At 36.7% G+C, this 13,406-nt stretch overlaps 1 protein-coding gene across 1 annotated transcript in view; it reads right to left on the bottom strand.

Moving 5' to 3' along the window:
- Window positions 1-1,119: 1,119 nt before the first annotated feature.
- The window catches only part of LOC100371015 (glycine receptor subunit alpha-3-like), a 48,751-nt gene continuing 36,464 nt past the window's right edge, over window positions 1,120-13,406 (bottom strand). The window contains exons 3-9 of the mRNA XM_078011911.2: window positions 12,977-13,044; window positions 12,066-12,283; window positions 6,729-6,811; window positions 5,617-5,751; window positions 4,143-4,372; window positions 3,635-3,814; window positions 1,120-1,482 (exon numbers count right to left, since the gene is read on the bottom strand). Coding sequence (XP_077868037.1) covers window positions 1,165-1,482; window positions 3,635-3,814; window positions 4,143-4,372; window positions 5,617-5,751; window positions 6,729-6,811; window positions 12,066-12,283; window positions 12,977-13,044 — 1,232 coding nt within the window. The 3' untranslated portion in view covers window positions 1,120-1,164. The remainder of the gene's footprint in view (window positions 1,483-3,634; window positions 3,815-4,142; window positions 4,373-5,616; window positions 5,752-6,728; window positions 6,812-12,065; window positions 12,284-12,976; window positions 13,045-13,406) is intronic.

Genomic DNA, 13,406 nt, shown 5'->3' on the forward strand with positions numbered 1-13,406 from the left:
TAGCGTGTGTTGTTAACGTCGCTTGGGACTCAATTCCCGCGCATGCGCAGGTGACGACCCTCCCGCTTTAATTCCAACTTTAAAGGCAATGCCCAGCATTATACTACTAAAATTACCATGAACAAAAGTCACTACTGAACCTTCGATTAGTGCACAATTCCCCAAAACAAACGGGCTTTTCACCAGAGAACACAAGATTTTATACACGTACGGGCAAAAAATCAAATAAAACAGCGAGTTACCCCTAAAATAGAACAAAATTTGAAATTATGTTTTCTCACTGCATGGGTGCAGAATGGTGTTGGTTTGTTCAGTGAGTTATTTGGGGGGTTGTGTACAGCATGGAGATCTATGTGTGTAGCTAGCTGACTTGGTAGTGAATAAGACGTATGTTTGTTCATGGTATTATAATACTGGACTTTGTATTTAAATTACGCCCAACAAAAAAACAGCACAATGTTTGCTTTAAGCGAACATCACCGATTTGGTCGGACAGAAATCTGATTATTTCGCTAAATACAATAATCCTCAAATTAGTAGTATTCCAAATACTTCTCAATAAGAATATTAATATATACATATTTTACAGCTTTAGGATTTAGACCAAATTAAAGAGACAAATCAACTCAGCAACTAAATGTTCCACGTGTTCAGAGAAGCTGACGACTCCATGCGAACGTAGGAGTAACCACTTTCTGAGACTTGAATAGCGACTCGTTTAACCCACAGAGAAATAAAATAGCAGCATATCTTTTTAAACGCACGTGTCCAGGAATATCTTTCACATGCCGAAAGTTCAAATCTGTATGATTCCAACAATGTAACGAGGCGCCCTCACAGGTTCGGTTCAAGAATTTCGTATTCTGAGTAATGCTCACTCCTTATTGTATTCAACGTCACGTGGGGTTTCGTTTAGTGTAATGACGAAACTTCACGATTAATGTTAACATCCCCCTCTCCCCACCGATGTTAGCTCGAATTTACCGCATAGACATAGGGTTCAACTTCGATACAGTTTGGTTATATTACTTCAAGCTAATGTCTCTTCTTTTATGAATCATCCTTGGCGAGAATAATGGGACAAGGAAGCTTTTTCATTGAATCAGTATCTTTGTAGAATTTGAGTATTATAGTACCTTTATGACGTCACAGCCAGGTTAAATTTCAGTTCATCATATACAACGGCCAGTACAGACAATTAAATATAAGAAAACTAGTGGGGAAAATTATACGAGATAATTTGTCTATTCTTAACGCCCTGTTTTTCAGTATAACGCCCTCAGCGAACAACGAATCGGCGACTGGTACTTCCGGCTTGTGTTGAATAGAGATCGCTGAGGCACACTTGTAACTGTTGCTTCGTAATCGTGTTGATAACAACTCGGGCGTCAATCCATCGGGACTTTTAGGTATCTTTTCGTAGCTTGCACCCAGGTTATTTATGCTTGATGTTTTCACCAGCCAATTATTACTGGTCTCTTGCTGTAATACAATAAACAAAAGGTATGCTGTTTAAAGGACGGTAGTCGTCGCGCCACGCATGCGCGAGATATATGGGTTCTCATATAAACAAAGATGGCAACTTTGACTGTTGCGCAGATCAACAAGTACAAACGGAGACGATACCAAGTTTTGATACAGTATTTTTTAGATGATAGGAAGGTATCGAAGGAGTCACCGGCGGTGATTAGTTAAACTCGTGCCCAGGTTGTGATTTCCATCAGAAGAACGCATTGGACTGTGGAAAAATCAATGCGTTCATCAACACAAAGCAGCACCTGCACAGCGCGACAACCACCGCCCTTTAATATTACCAATGAATAACACAATTGTGACACGTGACAAGATCACATGATAGCCGATAAATATTAATCTTTTCCGGGAAAAGTTGATATTGGCCTACCAATGAGTTATCGGACTTTTGCATCCTATTGCTGCGTTGTTATTGACTTCTGACGCCATATTCGGGACGTTGCGTGTGCATCAGCAGACGAAAACCGACTATTTAGAGTCGTCTGCCGCAGACACTAATTATCTTTATAATAGTCTTGAAAAGCTCGTTTCAGATGTGCAATGAGAAGAGATTTGATGTGTTGTGGGAAGGAATGTTCAAAAGCGACCAAGGTAAGTATATACAAAGCCGTGCCATTATTACGCTCCCTATGTTTAGATTATAGTGTTACATCATACAAACTGCCACAATGTCGTTATTTGGGGGTAAATACAACACTTATTACTTTTCAGTTCAGGTCGATATCAACATTTATCTGTGTTGGTCAATTGCAGACACTACTATAATTCGTGTTATCAGCCTAATCCACTTATAACTGCGGTGAGTTAATACTGATATTATGAACAATCATTAATTAATAATTAATATATATTATTATACCTCACGTGCAAGATCGTCACATTTATTGGTCAGAACGCGTCACATGGCGGTCAATAAAACTCATTATTGACTCGAAGTCAAAACAATGCGTCTGCATCAGACTCCAACGTTCGATTTAAGTTGTGTCAATTTATTCAATATAATAAAACATATATTTACCTCAGTATTGATAATTATTCAGTTTAATGACTCGAAATTGAAATTATTGACTAAGGAAATGGATATTGACCTTCACCGACTTTTGTAGCTATTTGTTTAAAGGGGCACTGAACTGTGGATTTTAGAGTTTATTTCACGAACTTAATGTGATTTTAATCAAGTCTGAATAAAAATTTGAACTATTCTTCGAGCCTATTGTTTTTTATAACAATTAAAAAAGGCATACAAAGCAGACGATATTTGCCCCGTTTCATGTGGAGAGCCGCTGCTGGGGGTCCATTGTTTCAGTGACGTAGTTAATGACCCCCCCCCCCTGATTGGTCAATGCTATAGTCTGCGTTTTCACTGTATTGCTTGCCAAACTTGTAGTGTTATCTATGGCAGATTCAATCGACTATGATTATGACAGCTCTAGTGAAACTGAAATTGTGGTGGATAGTGTCTGTGTTGTCAAACCCTATCAGTTTGAGCCAAAATACTGGCCTGGAGAGGAAAGAGAGAGTAGCAATGATACGGACACTGAGCCCGAGTATGGATATGGAGGAAACTGGCGAGTAGAGAGGCTAAATACGATAGACTGGTGTACTTGCGAAAAGTGCTTGCCGATGTCATCGTCTGTAGAGTCTATTTGTTGTCAGGAATTTCGAAATGTCGGGAGTGGATGTAAAATGTGAAAATAACGCAGGGACAGCGTCAGACTTTATTATATCTGCTATTTACTATCTCACATTGTTCTGGCGGGTTAGAAGGTTTTTCACACCATCCCGTATTTAAAGAGTTCTCAATAATTGAAAACGGTCATAAACATGTTATATGACGTACGACCCCGTCTTGCACGTCAAAGGCGGTCATAACGCATCACAATCTGATGGAGTCGTCACCTGCGCATGCGTCAGACAGCCGTGGCGTGTCATTGTTTACAAAAAAGCGTCTACCCATGAGACTTTGCGTTGTTATCGACGCTTGGGACTCAATTCCCGACACTCCCGCTTTAACATAGTTAGGAATAAAATATTTTTTAAACATTGCAGACGACAACCAGCTGACGCAGACGACAACCAGCTGACGCAGACGACAACCTACCATTTCTTTGAATTCTGATTCACTTGAATTCATATCTCTTTGTTTTGCCAGCTGCTCTTTCAACAATTTACTAAGATTCTGTCTACTGGTGCCAAGGGCATTGAGATAGTTGACAAGCGCGAATTCCACCAGAGCAGCAAAGACGAACACCAAACAGGCAGCCATCCAGATATCTATCGCCTGCAAAGAAATAATCATCAGTCTAGAGATGAAATCAAATTATTTGCCATTTCATGTTAAAAAGTTGGATTTGTGTAATACGTAATGTTGTATGTATGTACAGCCTCCAATTTGAAGGGCGGCATCATCGTCTTCGCGATCAACGTTGAATGAAAATATAATGGCGGGCTCACCCCCATTAAAGTAATCCGACGTAAAATTTAAGATCTCCAAGTATAAGGATTGTCCAAACAACGTTCGGTATTTATACATATATACCCTAGATGACCTAGTATGGGAATACGTAGTACAGTACAGTAAAAATACTCGCGTCACATATATAGCTTACTTTTGCGTAGGCAACTTTCGGCAACTCAGACCTGACACCAGAGCCTTGCGTCGTCAAGGTCAAAACCGTTGTTATTCCTAGAGCGACGCGCGCAGGCGCAGCGGTGACATCAATCCAAAACGATACCCATGATAACACCACCAGTAAGATACTGGGTATATAAGTTTGCAATACATAAAATCCAAGCTGGCGTGTTAGGACAAATACCACATTCACGTGCCCAAAGAAACCTGTAACAAATAGAACAATAGGTTAAATACGACAAACACATAATTTTTCACAAAGGTAGTTCGAGTAATTTTAAAATATTGTTGTTCCATTGCTATTGCATGCTGGGAAGTGGTTTATTATAAGGCCACACCGACTTAATTGTATGGATGACATCCACGCGCGCATTAGTTTTCGCCTTTTCTCAAAAAAAAAAAAAAAAAAAAAAATCTCCGACGACGAGTCTCTACAGATCGGTTTTCTGTCCGGAACTTGCCGACTCATATTGTCGCAAAGCGCGGGCTTGTCGTAAAACTCTTTTTGGACTATCTAAAAACGTGCAAATTTTGTCGTAAATGATCTTCTGCACATGCGTATTGCGTTGCCGGGAATACGTGAGCATAACACTTCAGAGGAAAAACAGAGAGATTGTTGTAGACTGGTACGCAATTGACGTCGGCCAGGGAGATATGACGTTTACACAGCTATACGAGAGATTGGTTAAAGCTAACCCCCACTGTGTAGATAGGAGCAATCAAGGACATTTCTGTATCATTGCAATGTTTTGTTAGTTATTGTCATAAAGTAGTGATATGTACATTCCGCCTTGACTTGTACTGAAAATGATGTCCATGTTGTACCTTGCATGCAGTGTTTTTGACTGAAGGTACTTCATCATGACTACATGTACTAGAGCTTGTCTGAAATGGTTATACCTGTGACAGTAATACAGTACGAGATGTGTATATCAACATGTGCCTCCTACAAATAAAGACTTCTTGTTGTTTTTTGGTACATTGTGGTCCAATTCGTAATAGCAGCTCCGTAGTCCTGTGGTTTTAGTAGGATTTATTTTTTGGCAGGATTTTTTTTTCGCCCTCTCGCATTAGTTTTGGGGTCTCCAGAGGATGTCATCCATAAAATTAAATCAGTGTGGCCTAAACTAAACTTATAATAAGACAACATACAATAGTATATGATCGATGAAGCAATGAGTTGTACACTATCGCATGTATTTTGATCATCAGTTGAATGTTTTGAATACTATGTAACAGCCAAAGGCACGTGACAAATACAGTAACAACGAAATCCCCCCCATTAAGCTGTATATGATGCCACGTGATTCATTTTCACTTATGTCATGACCTTACAGCCTCAAAAAATATCGATTGATTTTCGGATAAATTGTACACCGAATTGAACTACTTATAACTGTTCAACATATACATAAACACATGCCAACTGAGGACGATTTACTGCTATATACCTGTACTGTAGTCTTGTATTCGCTCCGATAGATCAGATCCTTCTAGTACGTATTGCGCCATCTTCAGTTCGGGGTCCCACGCCACAGCATTAGAATCTTGCCAATACAGCTCAATGTCCTTTGTTGTGTAGCCATCTGTGATAAAATATATTCGATGGAAATATAAAAACATTGCACATCGTGTGACACTGTCCTGGTTCGGGACGGTCATGTAATATATATTGTTTTTATTGGAATTTGTAAGAACTAAACACTAATTCAAAATGCAAGCTTCATATGTTCTAAAAAAGAAAGATCGTCGAGAAATGTACAGCATGTCCATAATTATACAATGTACTTTGTAACTGATCCAACAGTAATTAAATCTAACGGTGCAACCAACGTAATGAACAACATTGTCACTGTAACTGGTCGGTAGTGTCAGAAAATATTGTGTCCGCTCCACATCACAATATAACATACATCAGGCAAATGAATGGTAGTCACTTCCCCGACAACTGTAAATAGGATTACCTCTTCTATGACATTTTCTGAAAGGCGTCTGATTCTTGACAGTCATTTGGGTGGATGCGACAGAAACCCATTTGCATGTCGCACACCTTTTAGTGATTTGCGGGAAGTGGCGACCATTGATGATGAAGTGATGTAAGGCATATTGTACAAATGGATTATTCAGTTTGGTCAGTTAGTCGTTTTTTATTTTATAAAAATAGCAAATCTTTAAAAACAAAACAAAATAACATGGCCCCGTACGCCATGTTTTGTCGCTAGAGGGCGCGAATTTTAGTCCGGTGTCAAATACAGATAATGAATGGCGAATTATCGGCGCTAATTCAACGGCATACTCACTAACATGCTAATTTGCGATCGGCAGTCAGCAGCACATATTTATCACGCATGTATTTGACACACATGCCAAATCAAAAGATACACTCTCTAACTGCCGATTACTGTTCGTTAGATTGTCAATATGATTCCTGTCATCCAAATCTTTAGAGATTACTTACTGCTGCGCAAAACGACGTGGGTTCACGTCCCAAGTGTCAGTTAAATCACGTGTCTTGTGCACGTAATGGATATAGGTTAAACTGACACAATATAGCATTACTTACACGGCTCGATTTGTATTCCACAAAACTGTCTATCCATGGGGAAGTCTTCCAAAGTCATGTGACAGGACAATGTTAAACTCAGTCTGAAAATTGGATGTAAACAAAAAACTTAAAATTAAAAGCGAAACACATTTATCTCAAAGCCATGACCTTTCATGGCCTAAACACCACATAATGTTGTATATCAAGTGTTCTTTTAAAAATTATCAGAGTATCGCATTTGTGTGACTTGCCAAAGCTATCTAAAATACAGCGACAAGTTCAGTTGGATTGTAGATCTGTTATTGAAACAAATTTGAATATCACTAGGTACAAGCGCTGTTATTGTTTTTTCTCATTTGCACTTATTGGTCACGTGTGCATCACACGACATCTGGAGACGATACGATTGAATTGATATAAATTACAACTATGAAAAACGTGTAAACGATGAACCATCGGACCGGAAACGGAAATACGTATGCCACACTCATTCACTGGTAAGAGGAGATTCAAGCAAACGATATTATCGTGAGAGATCGTCTAAATATGAGAAGCTAGGTTACAAGCAATACCGGTACCGGTATTAGTTACTAGCATTAATTATTTGTTATCTGAAACTTAGTATGTCTTTATTTCAAGCTGGTCATTATACGTATAAACTATACACTATGAATTATACACCATACACTATACACTGTAGTGTACTAGTATATGCTACTTTATGTGCCATATCCATATAGTTGTAATACACTAATATATGGGTATGGTTGATCGACGGAAGGTTGCGTTTTATTGTCAATCACTCAGTCAGTATCGATACAGTAAAAGTACGGATACATTGCATTTAATTACACTGATGACCTTATAAGATACAACAATCTAAAAATAGAAACTAGTGTGTCAATTTCACCGAATACTAAAGCAGAAAGTGGAATATTCTAAATGACAGGTAACTAGAAGTTGACGTTACCATAGTAATCAGAATGACCAACTCACACGCGTCGATAATAAGTGACAGCTGCACGGTCAATGTAAAAGAATAAACTCAATGTTTTATAACTACACCAATTGTTTTTTGCGCACAAATAAGTGGCAAACACGTGTACAACTGTAACAAATACAATGCACATTCCGAAGCCGATCTGCTAACAGATGCAAGGCGAATGCACGTGAGAATACAATCGAAATAGAATACGTTTCTTGACTTTGAAGTAAAAAATTGAGTAACCCGGAAATCGTGACACGAATATCAATTAAAGATATAGTAACTTTGGCTGAGCAAGATATCAATATAGATATGGTACACATATATTATGTTAAATGGAATCGGTATATTATATGGCACTACAGCGTGATTCGTAAATAGTGTTTGATTGATTAAAGGCTTAACATGTAATATTGTCCGTACTGTGAAAAGTAGATGAACGTTATCACACAAAGACCTGGTTTAAAAGATTTTGTTTGATATTATTTGTACATGAGGTGATAAACATGAAATATATATGCATATATTTGCATACTAGTTATCAGAACAGGCACACAACCAACACCAAGCCTGTCTAAAATATACTACATCTATGTGTATTGAATATGTCAATACTGGAAGCGAAGACCGAGCAAAATAGTTCATGTTTCTGGAAAACAAACAACGAATTAAAGATTAGTTTAAATAAATACACTGCGATCCATAGCCTTAAGCTACAGAAGTTCAGTGAATCTTTGAAAAAAGAAGCATCTAAATTATGCATAGATATCCCCCAACGTCTACATATTTCATAACATTTGAATGTCATTCTTAGAACCACCGATTATAAACAAAAAGGAAAACGAATAGATAACGTAAAATGTATAAGATAACATTTAAAAACAAACTGTCATTAACATATTGTTTTATTTAGCCGTGGATATAGCTAGTAGATCTCGTTCAAATAATTATGCTAAAATAACCAGTCCACAAAAACAGCACAATTTTGTACTTTATATTATTATACATCTGTCACCGTAACGCCATAAGTTACAGTGTGCCGTAATTTTGCGGTATTTTACGGAGTATTTTCCTATACTACCATATTAGGAAATGCGAATTCCAAATATGAAATGATTACGCGCGTAATCGTCCTCTAATAATAAAAACAAACATGGCTGCCACCAGGGTTTGACCGGACTCCACACAAAGATGTTCGCTGATTCTGTTCTAAACTTGTTGGTTTTCGGCATTCTCATGATGTATCCTTTGAAGGAAAAGATGTATAATAATAATAATAATAATAATAATAATAAGGTTATTACGAGGATACCTCAAAGTATGCATTCAGAAAGTACGCCGTCGCATCGACCTTCGCTGCGCGTCGGTCGATACTTCAGCTGTACTGTATTCGTGCATACTTTGAGGTATCCTCATGAAATAATTGTTTTGAGGGGGAAAGTGGGTCCTTTCGAAACTATATTTCTACATGTTAAAATATTATTTCATAAAAAAATAATAATCATCAGAATTTCCGTTATTCAGATCAACCATGAGTGCCTATAACTGAGTATGATTTTTCACCAAACCAATCTCGACAAAATTTAGAATTTTGACAAAATCTTTTTATCACATGGGGCCAGTGGTAAAATGTGTGAAAATTAGTTTGGTGACCATACATTTTACTCTGCATTTTGTTTGCTGCAGTATTTTAAAGAACGTAAACGTTTGTGATAATAGTGCTATAAAGTTTAGTGATATAAAGTTTATAAAGTTTGAAAAGTATTTATCAATCTGATTCAAATAATCTCATATACCAACAAAAAAATCAAATAATGTATCCGATAGACGAAAAGAGCAGATTACAAGCAGCTTAGCATATCACCTCATTGGTTACTGAACCTTAATAAATCCCGATGATCTTTAATGGAGTTGAAGAATTCAAGTTTTGCATTTCTGAGCATATGTGTAATGCATTATGGGAAACTACACCCATTGAACACAATAGGAAAATATTATAGCTCTGAGAACGTACTGAGGTATATGTCATATAGTTGAAAAATTGTAACAAGTTTAAGATGAATATCAATAACAATATACGATGTTTTCATCCTATTTCGCCAAGCACAATTTTGAAATATGGGGAAATATCTTCAACTTAGAAACGAATACAAAATTAAAAAATAAAATGCAAACATTGCAGTTTTTAAGTTATTTCGGATTTGTTTCTTGGAAAATAGTTCATTATTATTATTGCTATTTTATGTACCTCAATTGTATGGGAGTATAGAAAAATTACATATACTCTATAATTAGCTTTCTTAACTTCTTATACTTCAATGAGTAGAAACAATACAACTGTCCACCATAAGTCAGAAACGTTTTGTGTAATTGCGTCATACGCACCAGACATAAATGCACAGACATCCAGTTGATTGAAAGATTCTTATTTGCGTCATTCAGCTCTGCACCAAAAATATACTTCTAATCGGATTTAATCTGCGTTATCAATCTCTAATTACTTAGACTCATTCAAGCGACTACACCTACTCACTGTGACGGACATTAGGACTACCAATCATATATACATTATACCCGAGATAGCAGAGATTAGAGGCAATCAATATTTATTCAAAAGCCTTGTTGTTGGTAAAGTAACATCACCGGGTCGGTCATGCACAACGCAAAAATTCAGAGGTATCTTCAAGATGAGCCCATCACTAATAACTTCTGTATTCGGTAGTAACTGTTGACAACGAACAACAGTGCGTATCATTATACATTAGAGACCAGTAGAGGGGTATACCCAATAGTCAAGGTGTATGCAACGCATATTTGGAAAGGAAATATGTGTTTTAGATATTGGATCACCTTAGACGATTTATTGATTAATTGAAACTTTTATGAACATACACAGTAAATATCCTTACCACGATATAACTGTCGATGTGAAATCAAAAGTCTGTTTTACTATAATGTTGTCAAACACTAAAGCAACGTTCTATCATATATAAACTAGGATATAATAAACCCCAGTCATAAGTGTATGTACGAATTATTTTCGATAGACGTAAAATACATGAATCTGACAAACGTATTATGGGTATTCACATCAAAATGATTCCATGTTGTACCACGCCTCCGGGTCTTTAAGAATGACATAAATGCTGCCTGAAAACCTTCCACGACAAGTCAGTGTATCAATTTTAGCATAGACAATATAATAGACAATATAATAGACAATATAATAGACAATATCAATACTGTAATTGCCTAACATATAGTACTTATCATTGATGTGAAAAGTGTTATATTTTAATGCTTCAAGATTCGAAATAACGACTCTACAATTCCTTATCGAATTCCTTTCAAAACACTAGATAAAATTCAGTAAAACTGTTTCGTGTGTCTATTAAACAAGTATTACCAACGTGTGTTATTTTATTATTTGTTGTTAAAACGTAGACTTTTTATTTTACCAACAATTCCCATTAAAATGCGCAAGGTAAGTAGTCAGTTTAATGCGATACGGTCGATAGTGTGCCCTATAACATGACAGATGTTAGAATCTTGAGTTAAAATGGAATTACTAAGATCAAGGTGCGTCAGCTTGTTGACTGGGAGCGAGGTATACAAAAAAAAAAAAAAAAAACACAGTATGTGACATCTGAAAGCACACACTATGGTGTTGTGATCCAGATTTCTTTCGTTTTTACCCTTTATAAAATGGGAATTTGATTTCACCAAATTACAAATGCCATAACCATAGTAAGACGTTTCTCAAGATATATATGTCAATGCAAGATGTTCTGTTATATTACTGGCGTGTCAGGAAGTGAGAACTAGAACTAGATGACACATTAAACATATCTGTATGTCAGTAACTCGCCGAAGAGAACACACTAATGGTCGATAACTTTAAAACGTGACCGACAAACATTAAATCACTTTTGTGTAATGTAAACCAATAATTATACATTACAGACTGCCTTTAACTTCATTATCCAGACTAAATTACAACCTTAATGTCTTATTATTGGAAATATTGCTCAATACAGGAACCCAGTCATGAACAACTAAGGTTATAAATGATAAATTAATTATTAAGCAGTGCAAACGACATGTCGCCAAATGAGGCATGGTTTTGAAGTAATGGAACGTACTCTTTCGTCCGTAATGCGATGAAAGCGTCACATTAAGCATCAGCACAGACAGAAATCTACAACAAAACGGCTATAGGGGATATTTCAAATAGATAACATAATCTCGTTAGCCTAATGCCAAAGATTGAACGCGATATGGTGTCCAGTGCTTTTATATATGTGAAATGATCTGCATTTGTCATTATAAAAGGTCTAGACGCTGCTTAGATTTGTTAATGTGACACTCACCGTACGCTGTATAGTATGAGACCCGTCGGGTGTACTCTGAAAAAGACGTTGTCTCTCGTTACGTAATGAAAGTTGGCACGCTTCACGTTAACAAAGAACAAATCAGGCACCCAGAACCGTTCTCTCACATTATCCGTTACGACAATTGTCTCGGTGTCGTTGAATGCAAGTCGAGTGTCATTCCAATGCTGACGAAAGTACATCGTTACTGCATAGTCCTAATAATTGAAACATACACATGTCCGGCACTACAATTAAACTCTCTTTATATCACGGGATTGTTAAAACCAAATATCAAACAAAATTGTTATGTTTACTCCAACAAATTGTAGTGTTGTTTGTATAGCATTCAAAACCAAATATTGACTATATCACCACGGAGTAAAAGTCTCCAGAATGAAGAATATTCAACTAGTATACGGGTACTGACAATATTTAAAAATGTACCAGACGCTATTTCAAAATCGGACAATCCACATGGCTTGGTTATTCTGGTATACAGTAAAGAAAATAATCATGCCATTCATAAGAAACATATATGTTTTCTTCAAAATAGAAAGGATTACATTTGTGAGTAAATATACGTTCATTACACTCGAACTAAAGGTGGGCCAACCCTAGATCAATTATTTATAGAATAGACTAGTACTTACAATATATAATTGAAACGTACACGGTTGAGATATTGAAAGGATACGATTTAAAATATTTGTTGTAATGGTATACACGTGTATGTGTGCGACCAAAACGTGCCCGACCAGTTAACTCTTTTCAAATTTGTTCGACATTCGAGTGTTAACCTCTAAAAGACAATCGTCTCTAAGATAAAAGAAAAATACACGGGAACACCTTCTTTCTTTTGCGCACATTGTGACTGTTTTTGTATTGATTTGCGTTGTTATTTTTCTTACCATTGTCGTTTCCCTGATAGAATCAAAACTTGTAATGAACATGTCGACGTAAACTTTTACTGGATTGCCTGTCAATGAAATAGAGACATCAATGAATGTAGACTGGGCTCAGTTAAATGTAATAGATGTAATCAACACTACGCCCTACGCAGTCATGAAGAGTGACTACGTACTTGTTTATTTCAAAGCAGACCAGTTCTTGCGATCAATACGCAATTGACGCGTAACTCAAGGTAGATAGACACTTCGTTACGTAATTTGTAATATTTTGCGGCCTCTAATTGCGACTTTTATTTCTTTTGTGGCGAATTCAAGATGGCAGCAATGCCAACTTAAGACAAAGCAGCAACAAATGCTCGAGGTTTTCGTGGTCAGTTCACCAAACCTGAAACTGCCGTTCGATTCCAATTATTTTAAATGACGATTATTT

This window comes from Saccoglossus kowalevskii, chromosome 14 (genome assembly GCF_978046115.1).
Source record: "Saccoglossus kowalevskii chromosome 14, keSacKowa6.1, whole genome shotgun sequence".
In the NCBI taxonomy this organism is placed as follows: domain Eukaryota; kingdom Metazoa; phylum Hemichordata; class Enteropneusta; family Harrimaniidae; genus Saccoglossus; species Saccoglossus kowalevskii.